The 22,767-nt window shown below is 42.0% G+C and overlaps 2 protein-coding genes across 3 annotated transcripts; one reads left to right on the forward strand and one right to left on the reverse strand.

Moving 5' to 3' along the window:
* Window positions 1-4,268: 4,268 nt before the first annotated feature.
* Window positions 4,269-15,622, reverse strand: LOC139538737 (ATP synthase subunit O, mitochondrial-like). The gene is made up of 8 exons (XM_071341129.1): window positions 15,605-15,622; window positions 11,611-11,674; window positions 11,097-11,141; window positions 10,790-10,900; window positions 10,481-10,610; window positions 9,702-9,814; window positions 7,886-7,972; window positions 4,269-4,497 (listed from the first exon to the last, which is right to left on the reverse strand). The coding sequence occupies exons 2-8, from the start codon at window positions 11,635-11,637 to the stop codon at window positions 4,387-4,389; spliced, it is 624 nt and encodes a 207-aa protein (XP_071197230.1). The 5' UTR covers window positions 11,638-11,674; window positions 15,605-15,622; the 3' UTR covers window positions 4,269-4,386.
* Window positions 15,108-21,221, forward strand: LOC139538736 (sodium/myo-inositol cotransporter-like). 2 transcript variants are annotated; one of them, XM_071341127.1, is made up of 2 exons: window positions 15,108-15,365; window positions 17,501-21,221. In XM_071341127.1, exon 2 carries the CDS (start codon window positions 17,773-17,775, stop codon window positions 19,921-19,923), a length of 2,151 nt encoding a protein of 716 aa, XP_071197228.1. In that variant the 5' UTR covers window positions 15,108-15,365; window positions 17,501-17,772; the 3' UTR covers window positions 19,924-21,221. The 2 variants fall into 2 exon arrangements, with proteins under 2 accessions (XP_071197228.1, XP_071197229.1); XM_071341128.1 differs by having other exon boundaries at window positions 17,718-21,221.
* The last annotated feature ends 1,546 nt before the right edge of the window (window positions 21,222-22,767 follow it).

Raw genomic sequence — 22,767 nt, forward strand, 5'->3', positions numbered from 1 at the left:
GGGAGCTATTCGCTTACTTTAAATGTCAATGGCACAATGGCTGCATTTAGACAGGCAACCCAACTCTGGTCAAAATACAATTAGTAAAAAAAGAACAATCAAATTAGCTCTGACAAAAATCTGATGTGGGAAAAAAAAAAAAAATTGGGCTGCCTGTGTGAAAGCAGCCAGTGTGTCAGACTGTGTGAGTGAATGTTAAGGCATTAATAATGTGCAGTTACGTCTTGGGGCGATGCGTGCGTTGTTGATTAGCACATCCAGACCCCCGTACTCCTTCATGAAATGCTGCCATGCCGCCAGGATGTTGACCGGGTCTGTAATGTCCAGTTGGAGGAGTCTGGGCTTGAGTCCCTCCCTCTGCAGATCCTCCACAACCACGGCCCCTCTCTGGACGTCCCAGGCGCTCAGATACACATCCCATTTAAAGCCCTGGCACAGTGCCTGCACTATGGCTAACCCCAGGCCCCACGTGGAACCAGTGACCAGAGCCACCTGTGGGCCAGACATCACCTCAAAAAGAGAGAGAGAAATCAAAAGCTATAGATTCTGAAAGCTACAGAGCAGGGGTATTCAGATCTTTCCCTATGAGGTTCAGACTTCTGTTATACCTGATAATTAATTGCACACACCTTGGTGTCCCAGTTCTAAACCCTTCCCTGATTAGAAAAAAAAAAAAAACTTGAACTGGCTTCAAGGTCCAGATTTGAATTTGAGGGCCATAGATTCTGAGCTACCGGTAAACACATTTCCCGAGTTAAACGTTTATGTCCTCAATAACAATTAATAGGTATGAAACACTTTATAGCAGCGATTTTTTTTTTTTATGTAAAATTTAACGAGGCGAGTCAGTTAAGAACAAATTCTTATTTACAATGACAGCCTATGAACAGTGGGTTAACTGCCTTTTTTAGGGGTAGAACCTTTCGGTTACTTGCTCAACGCTCTAACCACTAGGCTACCTGCCGCTCCACAAATCCAGAGAGCTAGTTTGTCAGCTGTTGCTCTGACCCAGCGCTACATACCTTATTCAACTCCAGCCACCCAATACATGGACTGTTCTACATGCTACCGTCCGGCAGGCCGTACTGGTGCATCAAGGCTCAGACAGACTCCTAAACAGCGCCTATCCCCTGGCCATAAAACTGTTAATGGCTAACTACTAACTCTGAAAATAAATATCCCTCTCAGAGTATCCACACTGACTCTATGCCCATCCATTGGTCTCAACCTACTCAGACACAACCTATGCTGCTGCTAAAATTACTATTGATTACATGTATTACTCCATTACACTGCTGTCCATTGATTGCCATTCGTATTTGTTTATTCCAACTGGTCACTATTACTCCTGTTTACATGTTCAGTATATATTACCACTAGTATATTACCATAAGTATTTACTGTATATAATCCTAACACCAGTCACTTTTCAGCTGTTTTACAAGTATATCCTGCTACCATTAACCTTTTATGTATAAACCCACCTCAACCACACCAGTTACCCTGCATATTGAATAAGGTACTGGCACTGACCTGTATATACTTGCATTCTGGTGTTTCTAACTCACATAATAGTTCTTGTAGTTTTAATAGAATAAATATTTATGACCTTTTCTATTATCATCACTGCATTGTTGGAAAAGAGCTCTCAAGGTAGGAATTTAACTATTGTTTTACACCGGTTGTATCCTGTGCACGTTGTGAATAAACGTTGAAACTTTAATCAAGGTTCATGGTAGTTTAATCAGTTGTTTTAGTGATGGCCTATAACATTAGCCGGCACGCCCTGAAACTCGACTGGACTTGTTGGGGTATGCTGCTATGCAGTAAAAAATGAATCATCTAACACATCCACATAATATAAACATACATTAAAACGGAATTACCAGAGGAATTTAAGCAGTAGGCTATATTGTAGGAGTATGGTGACCCCTAAAGTCTACACAGTCACATGACCTTGTGGTCACCAGTGAATAAAGAATATTTTTCATTCAGATGTACAGTGCATCCGGAAAGTATTCAGAAACCTTAACTTTTTTGGCATTCTGTTACATTACAGTCTTATTCCCCCCCAACCCACACACAATACCCCATAATGACAAAGCGAAAACAGAAGGACAACCATCTCTACTGCACTCCACCAATCAGGCCTTTATGGTAGAGTGGCCAGACGGAAGCACATGACAGCCTGCTTGGAGAAACCAAGATTGAACTCTTAGGCCTGAATGTCAAGCGTCTCGTCTGGAGGAAACTGGCACCATCCCTACGGTGAAGCATGGTGGGAGCATCATGCAGTTGGGATGTTTTTCAGCGGCAGGGACTGGGAGACTAGTCAGGATTGAGGGAAAGATGAACAGAGCAAAGTACAAAGAGACCCTTGATGAAAACCTGCTCCAGATCGCTCAGGATCTCAGACTGGGGCGAAGGTTCACCTTCCAACAGGACAATGACCCTAAGCCACAGCCAAAACAACGCAGAAGTGGCATCGGGACAAGTCTCTGAAAGTCCTTGATTGGCCCGGACTTGAACCTGATCGAACAACTTGGCGGAACTTGAGAGGATCTGCAGACAAATGGAAGAAACTCCCCAAACAGGTGTGTCATACTCAAGACTCGGGGCTGTAATCGCTGCCAAAGGTACTTCAAAGTACTGCATAAAGGGTCAGAACACTTATGTAAATGTGATATGTTTATTTTTAATACATTTGCAAGAATTTCTAAAAAACAGTTTTTGCTTTGTCATTATGGGGTGTGTAGATTGAAAGGGGAAAAAACAATTTAAATCAATTTTAGAATAATGCTGTAACGTAACAAAATGTGGATAAAGGGGTCTGAATACTTTCCGAAATCACTGCATCACCAGTGTGGATGTAAAATTGTTAAAGTAGTATGGAGCACACCCCCGACTATGCAGAGAGCATAGTATGAACGGATATACCAAGAAGTGGCAGAGCATATTCCCATGAATGAGAGGAAACACTAATTGCTACATTCTGATATTAATATCTGTTGAAGTCAAAAGAGAGAATACATTTAAGCAATAAGGCCGAAGGGTTATACCAAAGCTAAGGGCTGTTCTCTCAACACGGAGTGCCTGGATACCACCCTTAGCTGTGGTACTGTATATTGGCCATTTACCACAAACCCCCCAGGGTGCCTTGCTATTATAAACTGGTTACCATCATAATTAAAAAACGTAAACAAATACATTTGCATCATATCAGCATCCAGGAGTCAAACTACCCAGTTTATAATTAAGCAATAGGACCTGAGGTGGTGCGGTATATGGGAAATATACCACGACTAAGGGCTGTTCTTATGTAAAACGCAACACGGTGTGGCTTTGCTACACGGACCCACCCCGAGGAGCCTTATTTCTATTATAGACGGATTAGCACCGTAAGCAGTAAAAATAAATATTTGGTCATACCCATGGTATACAGTCGGATATACCATGGCTTTCAGCCAAATCAGAATTCAGGGCTCGAACCACCCAGTTTATAATTGAGATTATGGCACTAGTCTGGTACATCAAGTGCATCATAAATGATCCAAGCTGATAAACAGGCATTTTATATTCCCTCCACCAGCAACAACCAGTCTGCATGGAAACAGAAATAAGTCTTTGCTAGGTAAAACTCCGTCTTATCTCAGCTCACTGGTCACCATAGCAACACCCACCCTTAGCATGCGCTCCAGCAGTTATATTTCACTAGTCATCCCCAAAGCCAACACCTCCTTTGGCCGCCTTTCCTTCCAGTTCTCTGCTACCAATGACTGGAACAAATGCAAAAATCACTGAAGTTGAAGACATATCTCCCTCACTAACTTCAAGCACCGGCTGTCAAGAGCAGCTCACCGATCGCTGCAGCTGTACACAGCCCATCTGTAAATAGCCCATCCAACTACCTACGTCATCCCCATACTTGTTTTGTTTTTTTCTGCTCTTTTGCACACCAGTATTTCTACTTGCACATCTTCATCTGCACATTATCACTCCAGTGTTAATTGCTAAATTGTAATTACTTTGCCACTATGGCCAATTTATTGCCTTACCTCCTTCATTTGCACACACTGTATACAGATATTTCTATTGTGTTATTGACTGTACGTTTGTTTATCCCATGTGTAACTCTGTGTTGTTTGTGTCGCACTGCTTTGCTCTATCTTGGCCAAGTCGCAGTTGTAAATGAGAACTTGTTCTCAACTGGCCTACCTGGTTAAATAAAAGGTGAAATAAAAAATAAAAAACATTACAAATACAAAGTGTATGTTACAGAATATTTTATTACGATAACAACTAGACAGGATTTTAGCGGACAAAGCGCTGTATAGGTGGCAGGAAGCAGAGAAACATTGCCATGCTTCTCTGGACGGGGCAATGGACTTAACTATCTCTGATGATCTTGGTCAGTTTGTGGATCTTTGTCTTGGTGGACATGTCCACATACTTATCTCCTATGCTGACAATCATACCACCCAGGATGGATGCGTCAGACTGGAGGAAAGAGAAAAGTAATACAAGTTAAAGCACCATTCAAACCATAGGCATATCAGCATGTTCCAGATTAGTGCTAGCCTGACAGTCCTAAGCCTTTGCATACACCAGGTGTTAGGTAGGGCTGGGCAATATCGACATAATATATCAAAGTATTTTTCTAATTTACCGGTATTTAATGTTTCTGAATAATAAGAGTTCTAGGCTATGCTTTATGGGTAGTGCAAGACCCTAGGATGGCAAAACATGAATTCGAAGTGGTTTTAAAAATGGGCTTTCTCCATTCTGATTGCTTCATACTGTTCAACCAAAAAGAACAGGACAAAACTGAGAGCGAAGTAGTCCCATTTGTAGAACATTGCACAGGAATCAAAAATCCTCTTTTGTAGCCCCCAACTCTGGTACTCGACCAACGGTTCCCATTTGTAGTTATTTATTACATTTCTGCATTCACTTCCAGCATTTATGAATTTCTTAAATTTTCTGCACTAATTTGTTATTACACTGAACAAAAATAAAACGCAACATGTAAAGCGTTGGTCCCATGTATCATGAGCTAAATTTAAAGATCAAATTTTTTCAGATGCACAAAAAGCTTCTCTCAAATGTTGTGTACAAATCTGTTTAGAACCCTATCACAGCCACGCCAGCCCAGGACCTCCACATCCAGCTTCTTCACCTGCGGGATCATCAGACCAGCCACCCAGACAGCTGATGAAACTATGGGTTTGTACAACTGAAGAATTTCTGTACAAACTGTCAGAAACCGTCTAAGGGAAGCACTCGGAGTGCTCGTTGTCCTCACCTGACTGCATTGCGGTGTCGTAACCAGTGGGCAAATGCTCACCTTCGACAGCCACCAAGAAGTGGCCTCTTCACGGATTAATCCCGTTTACAACTGTACCGGGCAGATAGCGTGTATAGTGTCGTGTGGGCAAGTGTTTTGCTGATATCAACGTTGTGAACAGAGTGCCCCACTGTGGGGTTATGGTATGGGCAAGCATAAGCCACGGACAACGAACACAATTGCATTATAGTCAATGGCAATTTGAATGCACAAATGAATGACAAGATCCTGAGGCCCATTGATGTGCCATTCTTCCACCGACATCACGTTATGCTTCAGCATGATAATGCACAACCCCATGTCGCAAGGATCTGTACACAATTCCTGGAAGCTGAAAATGTGCCAGTTCTTCCATGACCAGCTTACTCAGACATTTCACTTTTTCTTCTTCAATTTTTATATTTGCATTCCCAGTCAAGTGAAATCCATAGATTAGGGTCTAATGAATTTATTTCAATTGATTGATTTCCTTATATGAACTGTAACTTGGTAAAATCACTGAAATTGTTGCGTTTATATTTTAGTTCAGTGTAGTTTTATTTTCCTTAAATCTTTTGAAAATGTTCGAATTTTTCTTCCACTGACAAGTATTTTGTGTTGATCGTTGATCAAAAATGACATTCATTTGAATCCCACTTTGTAAAAACAAAATGTTGAGGGCTATGAATACTTTCTGAAGGCACAATTAGAAAATGTCACGACGGAAATAGTAAATGTTGGTCAACTTTCCAAATGTCAACAAAACACACTAGACAAGGTGGGATCTTTTATGTGTCTGTAAAATGCAATTAATGGTAGAATTGCTTTCATGCACAAATGTTGATATAATCATCATATCAAAATAAACTTGGAGTCACGTCACGCTATGGTGTTGTGTGGTCCTCCGACTGACTCAGGAAAGGATGCAGTTTGTTAGGCTACAGCTGAAATAAATGAACTTCACAGGGTGGTGACAGTGCATGGTGATGAGCTTGATGCTCCTTTCCAATAAATATCGTGAGTCTTATTCTGGCGACATGATCGACGCTTGGCTGCAGTTTACAAATAAAATAATCTTGCTCTTGTCCATAATATGAAATCAAATGTTATTTGTCAAATGATTCGTAAACAGGTGTTCACCAACAGTGAAAGGCTTCACCCCAAAAAAAGAGGGGAAAAAAAGAAATAATCTCATCATGTAGGCGATACCTGCACCTACCATAAAAGGTATTGATCAAAACGGTCACAGGCGAACACAATGGCTAGGCACTCCTCAATTTGGGCATATCCTCTCCTTTAGATCCATTTCCCTTGCTCTTTGTAAGAGGTGAGTCAGGTTGTGGTCATAGTCCTGCACGGCTTCTTCCAATGTAGCACCACAGTCGTATACCAGGATGTCATCAGTCATAACGCTTATTCCTGGCAGTCCCTGAAGTGCATCCTGTTGCCTTTGCTGATATTAGTCTGCAGCTGGTTTCACTCCAAAAAGGTAACCAACCTTGTCCATCGGTATCTACCATTGGGGGTCCAAAATGTGGTGAGGTAACGTTTCCCTTCATCCAAACAGCATACCTGCCAGTACTCATTTTTTTGCATCCATTCACAAAAATATTTGTTTTTTCCAGGCTAGGGAGTACCTCTTCAATAGTATGTATTTGGTCATGTACCCTACATAAGGCTTTGTTCAGGGCACTTGGATCAAGGCAGACTTATTTTGCCTGGCTTTTCCACCACAATCATGTTGCTTATCCACTTAGTAGGTTTGGTGACCTTCGTATTGACACCCTGTTCCTCCATTGAATCAACAGCCTTTATTATCGTTTCCTTCAGTGGAGTGGGGATTTGGCGGGGAAGTTGTTGAACTGGTCTGACAGACTCATCCACCATTAGGTGGAGCTCACCTCACAGATATTCCAACCCTTCAAAAATGTCCTCAAACTGTTTCAGTATTGCCTCTGAGGTGTTCAAGTATGATGGGACATTTCGTTTTTCTTTAGTGCTGACATGATGAACAACATGTTGGTGGTTGAGCTGTATTAACTTAAGCTTTTCACATGTTTCTGCTGAAAGGAGAGGCTTTTGCAAGGTTTTCACCATTTGGAACTTTAGCACATAGGTTTCCGCATCATGATTGGCTTGTAGTTCACACTCCCCTACTGGTGAAATAACCAAGCCATTGTACAGCCTTAGCCTTGCTTGGTTGTGGCTGGAGAGCATGTGCCAAGACCAAATCGGGCACTTTCGCTATATAACTAAAAATGCGTGTATGGCAAAACCATCAGTAGTTTAAAATGCGATGGAAACCCATTTAACTTCTATTTTCTATTCACTACATGAGAATTTAACTGCAAGTTATTTATGTGCACTACGTCATCACGCACAGCCTTTTAGTCACAACTAATCAATTTGATTTAAACATATCTCTGGTGGGAGAAAGAAAAAAAACTGAATGCATACCAGTATATATATATTTTTAACAGTTTACCGCCCTGCCCTACCAGGAGTTGACGGCAGATAAATCCTTATTGTGCCACCGAGGACACGAATTGAGTATGGTCTCACCTTGGTCTCTAGTATGAGAGTCTCTCCCTTTGCCAGGAAGCCGTTCAGAGCCACCTTCAGCTCTGCCAGGTTAGCTTCATCCAGGGGCTGTGTCATACACACAAAGATCAAATCAAACACTATAATAACTAATATGGAACTTGGTTTGACAACTATATACAGTTGAAGTCGGAAGTTTACATACACTTAGGTTGGAGTCATTAAAACTCGTTTTTCAACCACTCCACAAATTTCTTGTCAACAAACTATAGTTTTGGCAAATCAGTTAGGACATCTACATTGTGCATGACAAGTAATTTTTCCAACAATCGTTTAGAGATTATTTCACTATCACAATTCCAGTGGGTCAAAAGTTTAAAAACACTAAGTTGATTGTGCCTTTAAACAGCTTGTAAAATTCCAGATAATGATGTCATGCATTAGAAGCTTCTGATAAATGATGTCAATTAGCCTGAGTCAATTGGAGGAGTACATGTAGGTGTATTAAAAGGCCTACCTTCAAAATCAGTGCCTCTTTGCTTGACATCATGGGAAAATCAAAAGAAATCCACCAAGACCGCAGGAAAAAAATTGTTGACCTCCACAAGTCTGGTTCATCCTTGGTAGCAATTTCCAAACGCCTGAAGGTACCACATTCATCTGTACAAACAATAGTACGCAAGTATAAACACCATGGGACCACGCAGCCATCACATCGCTCAGGAAGGAGGCGTGTTCTGTCTCCGATAGATGAACGTACTTTGGTGCGAAAAGTGCAACTCAATCCCAGAACAACAGCAAAGGACCTTGTGAAGATGCTGGAGGAAACAGGCACAAAAGTATATATATCCACAGTAAAACGAGTCCTATATCGACATAACCTGAGAGGCTGCTCCGCAAGGAAGAAGCCACTGCTCCAAAACCACCATAAAAAAGCCAGACTAGTTTGCAACTGCACATGGGGAAAAATATCATACTTTGAGAAATGTCCTCTGGTCTGATGAAACAAAAATAGAACTGTTTGACCATAATGACCATCATTATGTTTGGAGGAAGAAGGAGGAGGCTTGCAAGTCAAAGAACACCATCCCAACCGTGAAGCACGGGGGTGGCAGCATCATGTTGTGGGGGTGCTTTGCTGCAGGAGGGACTGGTGCACTAAACAAAATAGATGGCATCATGAGAAAGTCAAATTATGTGGATATTGAAGCAACATCTCAAGACATCAGTCAGGAAGTTAAAGCTTGGTCGCAAATGGGTCTTCCAAACGGACAATGACCCCAAGCATGCTTCTAAAGTTGTGGGGAAATGGCTTAAGGACAACAAAGTCAAGGTATTGGAGTGGCCATCACAAAGCCCTGACCTCAATCCTATAGAATATTTGTGGGCAGAACTGAAAAAGCGTGTGCAAACAAGGAGGCCTACAAACCTGACTCAGTTACACCAGCTCTGTCAGGAGGAATGGGCCACAATTCACCCAACTTATTGTGGGAAGCTTGTGGAAGGCTACCCGAAACGTTTGACCCAAGTTAAACAATTTAAAGGCAATGCTACCAAATACTAATTGAGTGCATGTAAACTTCTGACCCACTGGGAATGTGATGAAAGAAATAAAACATTAAATAAATCATTCTCTCTACTATTATTCTGACAATTCACATTCTTAAAAAAAGTGGTGATCCTAACTGACCTAAAACAGGGATTTTTTTTACTAGGATTCAATTTCAGGAATTGTGAAAAACTGAGTTTAAATGTATTTGGCTAAGGTGTATGTAAACTTCTGACTTCAACTGTACAACCACAGTGTGCATGTGTGTATGGTGGTGGGTCACCGTACATGTGCGGTGGTGACAGTGCAGATGACCTCGCCACGGTGAGCGCTCATCATTTTCGCAAAGGCGCCAACGACATCTGCGGTCAGGGTCAGGCGACCATTATCTGCCAACACAGCTGAGGAGGAGAGAGGGGAACAATGAAACATCAGTGGCTTAGCCAGTAGCCACAAATAACATTTGCACAAACTGCATTTGCATTCAGTAACATTAGTAAGGGTGACGATGTTCTCATAACAAAAGCAAAAATACTCAACTATTTCTCCTAATCTCTCCTTTGTATCACTAGTTAATTAAGATCATTAGTGAGCAGTAAACAGTACTCTTAGCTGACATTTACTTTATATTCCGGTATCAACTAGCCAACCAAAAAGGTAGGTTGTCACTACTTACCACAGCCAAAGTCATTACTACAATTTCTCTTAAAATTTGATTTTAAACCTAAAATGTAACCACATTGCTAAGCTCACGCCTAACTCCAAACTTAAATGTAGACCAAAAAGCACATTTTTGTTTTCATGAATTTACAATTTTGACTGCGTCTGTGGTAACTAGTGGAGACAAAAAAAAGGTATGGAGTGACATCCATATCGCTTTTTCCAGTTCAGATGGTCAAGAGAGTCAGAAGACAAGGAAATTAAGCAGTTTTGTAGATGAGGCTCTTGACGGCAGAAAAACAATGTCATCCTCCCCAAACCAGCCCCATTTATTTTTGTTACACAACAGCAGTTTCCAGAACAAGAGTGCACTGTGGAGTATGACTTAGTTAGGCTGGGCGACTCACTGATGAGGTTAACTGTTATTGGGGAGAGATTCGCCTTAGTCATGGCAGCACCAAAGAACTTCAGCTTGAGGCTGCGCTTGACATGAGGGTTCATCACAATACTGGACAGCTTGGGGTCCTTGATCAGAACCTGGTTGAGAGAATGAAAAGACAGAGAGAAAGAGAGCTGGTCAAAAATGATAGTGGCCGCAGTCAGTGCCTAACAAACTAATGTATGTTTCCCTAGTTAATAGAGAGTGTATATACACATTACACACAAGTGGACAGAGAGTACTAAGACAGGAGAGAGAGGTGCAGTGGATAACTCACCGACAACGTCCTCATCTCCTTCTCGACTTGTTCCAGTTTCTTCTGCTTGCTGGCAGCAGAGAACAGGGCTGTGGCATAGCGGCCTCCGACCCCATACACGTCGATGGGGGGCTAAAATAGAAAACGGACACAAACATAAGCAATAACCAACCACGTACTTGAACCACAGAGCAAATGACCACTGACATTGCTCAAGCTGTAGCGTGCGTGATAATCATATTACCAAAGGACATGATCAGTCATAGAACAGAATATTGCACTGATCAGATGACAAGGGTAATTTGAAGTTGAACTTCATAATTCTTACCCTGATCAAAGCTTGTCGGAGAACCGACGTGCTGAATTGACGCACCTGAAAAAGGATAGAGATGATAAAGGAAATGATTAATACATAACAGTGACGTCTGGAGTGCAGTAGCTGTTAGTTTGCTAATGAAGATAGCCTGCTAACTATCAAAATCGTTTTGAACTAGCAAAAAATCTTGACCACATTTTCTACAATGTCATGCGCCTGTCTTATGGACAACAGTAAACAGTAATGTCATTGCTCCGTAGCAAAATGACAAATAAGCATAACTAGGTAGCTAGCTATATTCAACAAGCTAGCGGAATGTCATTAACATTAGCTAGTTAACGGTAGCGGAGCGGGCTTGTCAAGTTCACAGAAGGCCTCGCGTGTTGTGCGTTGATAACTATTTCTGCACGACATCAAAACAATGCACATTGATCCATTTTGTGCCAATTAATAATATACATACATTCTCAAATTACAAAACCCAGCCATGAATCGCATAACATTCACGTTCATCCGAAAGTCATACCTGCAGCCCCAGTCCTAATGCTGCCATTTTCTTCAGACTGTAGGTCAACTTCTGCGCATGAAAGCTGGTCGCAAAAGAAACACGTATATTCTGAAGCGAGAAGCATTATGGGAAACGTAGTTCGTATGTCGATATAGTGGAAATGTACTTCCTAAAAGTGTGGCATATGGATAAGCAGCACAGACAAGCCCTAAGAATATGTTGTGGAGCACTCAGGACCTCCTCGGTGGCAGCAATGCAGGTACAGTTGGGAGAGATGCCATTAAAGTTAAGATAGACAGCAACTAACCATGACATATGGGTAAATCTAAAAGGACATAAGGTTGCATATCCTACAAAAAAAGGTACTCCTAGAGTAATGGGAAAGTGAACAAAATTTGAGTACAAGTTTTGGGTGGATAGGCAATGGCACGGCGAGAGAGATGGGGTTGATTGGGAAGGAGTTTAGCCCCTCTGTGTGTCTTCCTGCTATCCCACTGGTTGCACAGGAGGTTGGTGGCACCTTAATTGGCTTGTGGTAATGGCTGGAGCGGAGTAAGTGTGATGGTATCAAATACATCAAACACATGGTTTCCAAGTGTTTGCCATTCGATTTGTTACATTCCAGCGATTATTGTGAACCGTCATGCCCTCAGCAGCCTCCACTGCTTGGTTGTTGCTTGAGAGGGTAAGTTGTTAAGGAAGGAGTAGATTCTGTTGTAAGTGAACATTTAAAAACACAATACTATGCTTTCTTGAATATATTCACAGATGGATCTATAGACCCTAAAACTGGGAGGACAGGTGCAGCTTTTAGTGTTCCTGAGTCTAAGGTGGCAGTGACAAAATGAACAAAGGATCATTTATCTGTTTACACAATGGAGTTGCTGTCCATACTCTTGGTTGCAGAGTTGGTGGAGGAGGTGAGGCCAGACAGGGTAGTCATCTACTCTGACTCCTGTGCAGCACTGATAAGATTAAATTAATTTGTGTCTCAGAGCAGACAGGATGTGTTGTATGAGGTTTTGCAGTGCTTGTATAGGGTGAGACAGATTGTGGTATTTGTGATGTTCCTGTGGGCACCAGCTCATGTGGGAGTAGAGGGGAATGAGGAGGTGGATGTTATCGCCAAGCAGGCTCTTAAACATCCTAATGTTGAGATGGAATTGTCAATCAGTAAAGAAGAAGCCAAGGGGTTGATAAAAACAGTAGTTAAAAAGAAATGTCAAGAGTTGTGGAAAAGGAAGAGAAAGGGAAGACACCTGTATAAGATACAGGAAAAGGTGGGGGCAGGGAGGTCCTCAGGTCGAGAGAGAAGGGAGGAGTGTGTAATCAGAGACTGGGACACACAAGGCTCAATAGTGTGTCCTACCTTTGAAATTGGTAGAACAACTGCAGACTGGGAGGTGTGATCATTGTCAGGAGGAGATGGAGACAGTGGAACATGTTCTATTTCAGTACCAGCAATATGGGAGGGAAATTAAGTGATTGTTATTAGATTTAAGGAGTAATGGGGTTGAAGAGCCAACATTAAGTGAACTGCTGGGGAAATCTTCAGGGGAAGTAGTATTTAATTATGCATTTCGTTTCCTTAGGGAGATGAGAATATTGGGTAGGATTTAGACCTTCCCTGTCTCTGGTCCACACTCCAGTCCAGTTGGTGGCGGTAATGGCACCTTAAAGTTGGTTGCCAACCGCCATAAAAAATACAGAGAAGAAGAAGAATTTACTTCCTAGACCTAAAAAAATAGTAAGTGGAAATTCACTGTCCTTGTCAGATACACTTTGGCAGAAAAGCAACCAATTGAATTTGTTTAAGCTATGTGGCTCAGTTGGTAGTGCATGGCGTTTGGAACATCAGGGTTGTGGGTTTGATCCCTACGGGGGACCAGTACAAAAATGTATTAAGTCGGTCTGGATAAAAGCATTTGCTAAATGACTAAAATGTAAATGTGTGGGACAATACTATTTTCTCATCAAGGCCATATAGTTGGCTACTTATCAGGTTCTCAGAAAGTGTTAAAAATTAGGCCTATGTAATTAAAATAGGAGCTCTGTTTTATATAAAGCTTATAAGTGCATTCTTGCTGATATCACCTCATGTATGTATTGACACAGGCCTAGTTGTCCCAACATAACCTGTATGAAGATACTGTCAGACTGCGTCAGTATGTAGTTTAGGGGCCGAGTGTAGATGGATCCACATTGTTTAAGCATTATGTATTTCATTCTCACAGATGCGCAGTGACACAGCCAAAGTGGCTTCTCCAGACATCTTACGCACCTTTCACCATGATAAAACATGCCACTTATGTGTGCGCTGAACTGAAGGGTTTATCATTGCATACAGGTCAACATATCTTGACTAAGGTATAATTTTAATAGTCTTAAATTTGTCACGTCCTACATCCAGACAGTCTATTTATTTATCAGAGAGAATGGCAGGAGCTAGTAACTAATCAAAAGGCGTAAGGTTACCTGTGTGGTTCCTACGCCTGTGCCCAACGATTGAATACCCTTACACTGTTAATTGACGTAAATGATGGACGCACTGAATGGGAGACCCAGCTGTCACTGTATTGTGTTATTGAGACAGCAAATAACTTTAATAACTTATCAAATGCATCCCGTTTATCTCCCCCATATGCTATGACATTACATTTTAGATAGATGCATGAGTTGTATGTAGCCTGTTAATAGGTCAGATTAGGCTATATGCCGATATACATTTCTGGAAAGTTGAACACTTTGAAGGAAGAGTACAAGGGTTTTACAAGTTAATATATCCAAAAGTGCCAGTTTCTAGATTGTTCAGTTATTACCATTCCACTGTTAAAGCTCATTATCAACCAGGATATGTAAACTAGTCGGTTAATTAGGCAAAGTGGGGTTTAAGGCAATTTCGACCTAAGTAGCCTAACAGGTTCACTTACAGTAGCATGTATTCTGAGTCGGTTGTTATCCGAAAAATTCAATTGCGCCTCAAAACAATACGGTATTTCAATTCCAGGCTACTAGAATTAGAAGAATAACCAATGGGCGTGTTGCATTTGAAACGTCACATGTGTTTTACCAAAGATTATGGATAAACTAACAAGATACTACATGTCTCCTCGCCCTAACAATGGGAGTCGTCCGCTTTCTAGCGCCCGCCAATACGTTCTTTGGGTTGCTGTATAAATCTCATTATTGTAATAAAAAAATATTCGACGAGGGTTGTTGACGTCAACCGGCTGTATGGAGAGAGATGCTATGCTACTAGCCTCATGTCATGAATATGCGTATACATCTCGAGGCAACTCAAATGTGTTTTTCTCAAAGTAGCCGGGATGTCACGTGTCCAAAGCAGTACATCAGTAACAACTTAAGCATTACGAAACTTATATTCAATCAAATAAACCTCACGTAGCAAATAAGCAATTTTTTTTGTTGTTGACCAAATTCGACACTCTCATTGAGCTATATACAAAACCTAATGATTCTCCGCCGAGTTGGGCCTCTCTCTTCCGCTTCCTCTCTGGTATTACACATGAAGGGCGTGGCAATGGGGAAGAAGCAGAGTCGATGCTTATAAAGTGCAGCTAGCTACCTTGTGTGTTAAAACTAATTGCTCTGAAACAGAGGACACGAACTATCGCTACATCGGAAGAACTGACGCAGGAAGAGACACATACATACTGTTGCCAGAAAAGCAGGCTCAGACAGTCGCATCCTGAACTTGTGGTTTGATGTAGCCTACATTAGCTACAATATAGCGGAGTATTGTAATTGCAATGGTGAGTGTGTATTTTTGTGATGGCCGCCCGTTTTAATTTGTAGCCTAGATAATGTAACTGACGCTAGAAAAGCAGAAGGGACAAAAGATGGTGATGGAGAAAGTTTATAAAGCAGGTCGACCGCTTAATTTACTATTGTGCATTGAATATAGGCTACTAGGTCAGGGTCCTATTCTATTTGACGAATTCAACCACACTTCTTTTACTCAAACTACGACGAGACTACATATATGGCCTACCTCAATTAGATATACCCTCCTTGGCAATGCGGAAGATGCGCGTAGTCTTTTTCTAGAATATTCCGCCGCTGTTGTGTAGCGTGCCACATGTCGTGATAATACTTTGACTATATTGCACTGATCCTCATATCTCTTACAAGTATCATGTTGATACCATTTCTTCAAAGTAGATAAGGCCAACTTTCACGAGCTGTCTTTGTCCCTCGTAGTTGTGCATATTCCTCTCTCATGCGGTCTGTGTATTTAGCGTAGATTTGTATATAATGACAAGATGCTCATGTCTATGCCTTGACAATGGGAGCCGTCCCAAAGGCGGGAAGACAAGTTGGGTCCAAAATAAGGCCATAGAAATGCATTGTGCTTATTTTGGAAAGATATTGACAAGAGTGGAACCTCTTTCTCTCTGAGCTGGGACGAAAACTAGCGCAATGGATTATGGTCATTGTAGTTAATTACCACGTTTCTGCGCTGAACTAGGTTGATTATTTGCTTAATGAAAACTACATTTCTCGTTTATTATTTGATTTCTTTCTAGAGGAACGGCACGTTCGGCTCAAAAAATAAATAAAATGTATTTCAAGTATTTGAATCGACGTTGGTCAATTAGCTGTTTAAAAACAACAAACAATATTGTGGCAACAAAACCAAAAATTGGTTAATCGGTCAGCACTAGCTGTAGACGATGATGCTGAAGGTGACCAGAAATATTAATCTAAAATATCGTAATGTCTATTAAATAATTAGCAATGCTTGCCTCTGGGATAATGACGTGTTGGGGGCTGATGATGTAATCATAATGCGTCTGTCATGATTGAAAATGATTGTGTAATACATGAATGAGTGATTTTATTTGTATTTTCTATATATATTTAAAAAATATAATTACTCCTTATTTAAACACTAGGCTATGTAGGCATTTTTGATCTCTTCACATGGACTGAGCTGCTAGACTTTTTGGTTTGAAGCTCTGAGATGGACATGGCTCTTTCTCTTTTAGGTTTAGCCACTATTTAAGAGATTGGAGTGAGGGCTAGAGAAAGTTACTGTAAATATGGTTTTTAAATCTGTTACCATGCCCAGTTTGAGTGTGACTAAAGTCATCTGATCAAGCTCTGTTTTGATGACCTGTTTCTCAGAAATGTTGCGTGTGTCCCATTCGGAAAGTATTCAGACCCCTTGACTTTTTCCACATTTTGTTACGTTACAGCCTTATTCTAAAATGTAACTAAATTGTTATATTTCCTCATCAATCGACAAACAATACCCCATAATGACAGTAAAACATTTTTTTTTTTCAATGTTTGCAAATGTATTAAAAATTAACAACTGAAATATCACATTTACATAAGTATTCAGACCCTTTGCTATGAGACTCAAAATTGAGCCCAGGTGCATCCTGTTTCCATTGATCATCCTTGAGATGTTTATACAACTTGATTGGAGTACACCTGTGGTAAATTCAATTGATTGGACATGGTTTGGAAAGGCACAACTGTCTATAGAAGGTCCAAATCAATGTGTAAATAGCTGTGCATCGACGCTCCCCATCCAACCTAACGGAGCTTGAGGATCTCCAGAGAAGAATGGGAGAAGCTCCCCAAATACAGGTGTGCCAAGCTTAGTGTCATACCCAAGACTTGAGGCTGTAATCACTGCCAAAGATGATACAACAAAGTACTGAGTAAAGTATCTTAATACTTATGTAAATGTGATTACGTTTATTTTAATACATTTGCAAAAATGTCTAAACCTGTTTTTGCTATGTCATTATGGGGTATTGTGTGTAGATTGAGAGGGGGGGACAATTTAATCAATTTTAGAATGTGTCACCTTTCTTGGTTCCCATCTGACACAGGCTCTAATCAGGTGTTTGTCTTTGTCTTTGCTGTCTTGCAGGAATGTAAACTCTAGGCTATACTAGACCAGAGGCCTGCTGCATCCTCCCTTAAAACTAGTGTTCTCAGTGCAGGTGGATTACACCCCCAAATGCAGACACCCCTAGTGAATTTGACCTGACGGTGGATACTACAGCTTCCATCCAGACAGCAAACCAAAGGATAGAGAATTTTTATTGCCCTTCTGTTACGCTAAAACTTGGCTTTGACTTTTGCAGGGTTCAAGGGAGTTTTTCAGCCGTTTTGAACCAGTGGTTCCGTTTAGCACTCACAATGAAGATGGGTACGGCTGTCATGGAGGCAGCAGACATTGCTGTGGTGGTGCTGTACTTCATCCTGGTGCTGAGCATCGGGTTCTTCGCCATGTGGAAGGCCAACCGGAGCACGGTGAGCGGATACTTCCTTGCGGGACGCTCCATGACGTGGTGGGTGATCGGAGCGTCCCTGTTTGTCAGCAACATCGGCAGTGAACACTTCATAGGCCTGGCTGGGTCGGGAGCAGCCAGCGGCTTTGCTGTGGGAGCATGGGAGTTTAACGCTCTTCTCCTGCTGCAGCTGCTGGGCTGGGTCTTCATACCTGTGTATATCCACTCTGGTGTGTACACCATGCCGGAGTACCTGTCCAAACGTTATGGGGGCAATAGGCTAAAGGTGTACTTTGCTTCCCTTTCTGTGCTGCTCTACATCTTCACCAAGATCTCTGTGGACTTGTATGCCGGGGCGCTTTTCATCCAGGAGTCACTGGGCTGGAATCTCTACCTGTCCATCATTCTGCTCATTAGTATGACCGCACTGCTTACGGTCACCGGCGGCCTGGTTGCGGTCATGTACACAGACACCCTCCAGGCAGTGCTGATGATTGGTGGAGCTCTCAGCCTGACCATCATCAGCCTGATCAAGGTCGGTGGTCTTGAAGGGGTTCGGACCAAGTACATGCTAGCAGTCCCAAATGTAACGGCTATCCTGGCCAGTGGGAACTTCACCCACTCACCCTCCTGCCGCATCGAGCCCAAGCCAGACTCCCTGAGGATCCTCCGGGGCCCGCTGGATGAGGACATCCCCTGGCCTGGCTTCCTCTTAGGTCAAACCCCAGCTTCCATCTGGTACTGGTGTGCTGACCAGGTCATCGTCCAGAGGGTGCTGGCTGCTAAGAACCTCGCCCACGCCAAGGGCTCCACGCTGATGGCTGGCTTCCTGAAGGTCCTGCCCATGTTTATTATCGTTATCCCCGGGATGATATCCCGGATCTTGTTTGCAGACGAGATAGCCTGCATTGGGCCAGAGCACTGCCTGGCTGTGTGTGGCTCTAAGGCGGGGTGCTCCAATATCGCCTACCCTCGGCTGGTCATGGCAGTGATGCCTGTGGGACTGCGAGGGCTGATGATGGCTGTGATGATTGCGGCTCTCATGAGTGATCTGGACTCCATCTTTAACAGTGCTAGCACCATCTTCACCCTGGACATCTACCAGAGTGCTAGGCGTGGCGCGTCCCATAAAGAGCTGTTGTTGGTGGGCCGGCTGTTCGTGGTGTTCATGGTGGTTATCAGCATCGCCTGGGTCCCTGTCATCATCGAGATGCAGGGCGGCCAGATGTACTTGTACATACAGGAAGTAGCCGGATACCTAACCCCGCCCATTGCCGCCCTCTTCCTGCTGGGTGTGTTCTGGAAGCGCTGCAACGAAAGGGGTGCATTCTGGGGCGGTATGACCGGGTTTGCGCTGGGTACCACCCGGCTGATCTTGGCGTTTATTTACCGAGAGCCTCCCTGTGACCAGCCAGACGACAGGCCTTTCTTCATCACACATGTCCACTACATGTATGTGGCTGCTGGGCTGTTCTGGGTGTCTGGACTGGTGGCTGTGGTCGTCAGTCTCTGCAACCCTCCTCCAGATAAGGAGCAGATCCGCACCACCACATTATGGGGCCTGCGTAACATGGGAAAGCTTCTCCTCAAAGACTGTGAGGAGATGTACAAGCTGACGGATAAGAGCCCTTTGCAGTTGAATGGAGGCCTCTATAAGGATCTGCCCCCAGACATCTGCAATGCTAGGTGTCTAGATGGGGAGGACGTCAAGCTGCTAGCTCCGCCTTCTGACTTTGACCCCGCGACTCCCAGCGGCGAGACAACCCCGGAAATGACACTAGCAACGCCCACCACCCAGTTTGATAACGGGCACCCAGGGCTAGTGCATGCAGAGGAAGGTTGTGGGGATGAGGAGGGTGGGAGGTGCATGCAGCTGTTGGAGTGGTTCTGTGGGTTTAAGGAAGCGGCATATGATGCCCATCCCAAAAGGACAGTGGAGGACGAGAGAGCCGTTATGGAGATGCTGTACGAGCCACCCAGAACCAAACTGCTGCTCAACTGTGGCCTGTTTCTCGTCTGCTCATTGGGAATATTCCTATTTGTCTACTTTTCTCTATAGACTGGGCCAAAGGAGGGGTTGTTGGGGATTGTTTCAAGGGAAGTTACAATTTTCTAATACTTTATGAATCTGAAGTTTAATATTTACAGTGCAGCTTCCTAACAAGGATTCACTGAGCTTTTTGAAATCATTCTTTTGAAACGATTGAATCTTCTGTCTTGTCTCATAACTCCGAACCTCTTCAACTCTATCCTGTACTTGTCATTTTTGTAAAGTGCTTGTTAATGTGACTGACATATCTATTGTGATTTATAGAACTGTGGTATTCTATTTGAATGTGTTTGGTGACATTAGCATTATTTATATTCACTTTTTATATTTCCTTGAGGAACAGTTGTTTCCGTGCTAAAAGTGTTATTGGGACCATTGACTTTGTAGTGATGTTAGCTATAGCACACCCATATATCTGAATGTCTATGTACTTTGAAAATGTACTGTATGTGGTATACGATTAGTGTGTTCAGACTTTCCATGTACTACTATATCCTTATCAGCACAATTGGTTAAGATGGGTGAATTCCTTGTTTATTACAGCTTAATAGTGTGCTGCTGTGTTATTCCACCAGCTCTTCTATCGAGAAAGTTTAAGAAACCATTTTAAGGCCTTTTTGTTATGCAGAGATTACCTCAAAGTTACACTAAAGCCATCACCCTCTACCACAGATGGAGAATAAAACTCATAAGTGTTTTCCCTTCCTAATAGCATTATATATGGTGATTGCAAATGCTTAGAATATTTACCAAATTATTTAGTTAATGTTTGTCCTATTACTTTTTATTTTCTGATGTTTCCAATTCCTAAGAATACCCAGGTGAGTTGCTGTAGAATGTGTAAAAATGATGTTCTTAAGTATGTATGACAGTTTGTCAACATGGAAAAACTCTACTTTTTATTATAGACTTATTGTAGCATTGCAAGGAATGGAACATACAGTATCAATGCTCGTAGTTTGTCATGTGTTTATGATTAGGTTAATATTTGCAATTTCTTACTGGTTGTCTGAATGTTGTATCTTCCACAGTTAATGTCATGACATTTGTTCAGTAAGCTATTTTGGTAACTTAGTGGCAGAACACTAAAACCAAGCCCTGTTTTTTTTGTGTCTTTTGTTTGACCTTTATTTATACTGAACAAAAATATAAGCTGACAAGGTAAAAATCTGTCGTTCTGACCCTGAAGAAGGCAGTTAACCCACTGTTCCTAGGCTGTCATTGAAAATAAGAATTTGTTCTAAACTGACTTGCCTAGTTAAATAAAGGTAAAATAAACACAACATGCATTTGAGTGAAACCTCTTACCAAATGTGTCTTAGTGTTCATTGCTGAAGAAAATGTTTTTGTTTTACAAGAAGACAAAACAATGCTAATTTGAGCAGTGAATGCTATGGTTATTATTAAGCCTTGCTATTAATTGGCTAATGTTTTGTAGTGAAATAGTGGCAACTCTTCAATAGCGTACCCAATGGAGATTCATTTGCAAAGTAGACATGCTATTTCAGACCTGTACTTGTTTTGCTGAAAATTAAAGCTTCGCTAACCATCCCTGTTCCGAGTCTGATAAAAGGAGGATTACAGGCGGACTACACCGCTCGCGTCGCAAAATACATTTTGAAATCTATATTATTGCACCCACACTGCTCACGTGCGCCGACGAGCGTCTGCGTTGCTAAGGGCTAAAATAGAAGTCAGTTCTATTTCTGACGCAGATCCCGCTGCAAGTCCTGCTTCTCCCATCTCATTGGTTTATAGAAGCAGGTACCCACATGCCATCTTCTTATTGGTTATACCCACGTGGGTGACTGAAGACGAACAAGGTCAGTGGCGGTAATGCACCTAATTTATGAAAGTTGCCAATCGCATTATAAAGTCAAGAGAAGAAAAGGCCCGGAAGGATGAGAGATGACTAGAAATTATTCGGTTGACCGTTTTATGTATGGATTAATTGGTGAAGTAGAGGACCTTGTGCATGTCAGGTAAATAAGACAAATTAGCTAGCAAGTGCAAGCTAGCTAGCTAAATTGCCAAAAATGTTAAATGCTTTTCGGCATGAACCCAAATTAATACAATTGGTTCAGAGTTTGATATTTTAAGTTGCGTGTCGTGATCGCGTTTGGTGTTGGGGGCACAAAATAAATTTATGCACGATGGCGCACACGCGCAGCCAGTTTGGGTTCCGTGTTATCATATATATATAGGCTTAAATTGATTGAACGGGAGTTACCAATCTAGGCAACTATTTGTCCGTTCTATTTCTATGTATTTAATCTTTTGAAAAACTGGATTGAGACGAAAGCTTTAAACGTTTTCTTCTTCCGAGAAATGTTATTTTTATGGGTTTTAGTTTTAGAAGTCTACAAATAAAGTTCCTGTGGAAAAGAAGTAAATGTATTTATTTTAAATGTAAAGTGATACTGGTGATTGATACTGGCACCCCAATGGTGGAACAAACTCCCTCACGACGCCAGGTCAGCGGAGTCAATCACCACCTTCCGGAGACACCTGAAACCCCACCTCTTTAAGGAATACCTAGGATAGGATAAAGTAATCCTTCTAACCCCCCCCCCCCTTAAAAGACTTCTTCAGGCTGCAAGCCCGACATCGGGATCAATATGACAACAGCCTGTCCAAGTGCAGAGCGCGAAATTCAAAATCTATTTTTGTAAAATATTTAACTTTCACACATTAACAAGTCCAATACAGCATTTGAAAGATAAACATCTTGTCAATCCAGCCAACATGTCCGATTTTTTAAATGTTTTACAGAGAAAACACCACATATATTTATGTTAGGTCACCACCAAATAAAAAAAGACAGAAAGACATTTTTCACAGCACAAGTAGGCT

This window comes from Salvelinus alpinus, chromosome 14, assembly GCF_045679555.1.
Source record: "Salvelinus alpinus chromosome 14, SLU_Salpinus.1, whole genome shotgun sequence".
In the NCBI taxonomy this organism is placed as follows: Eukaryota; Metazoa; Chordata; class Actinopteri; order Salmoniformes; family Salmonidae; genus Salvelinus; species Salvelinus alpinus.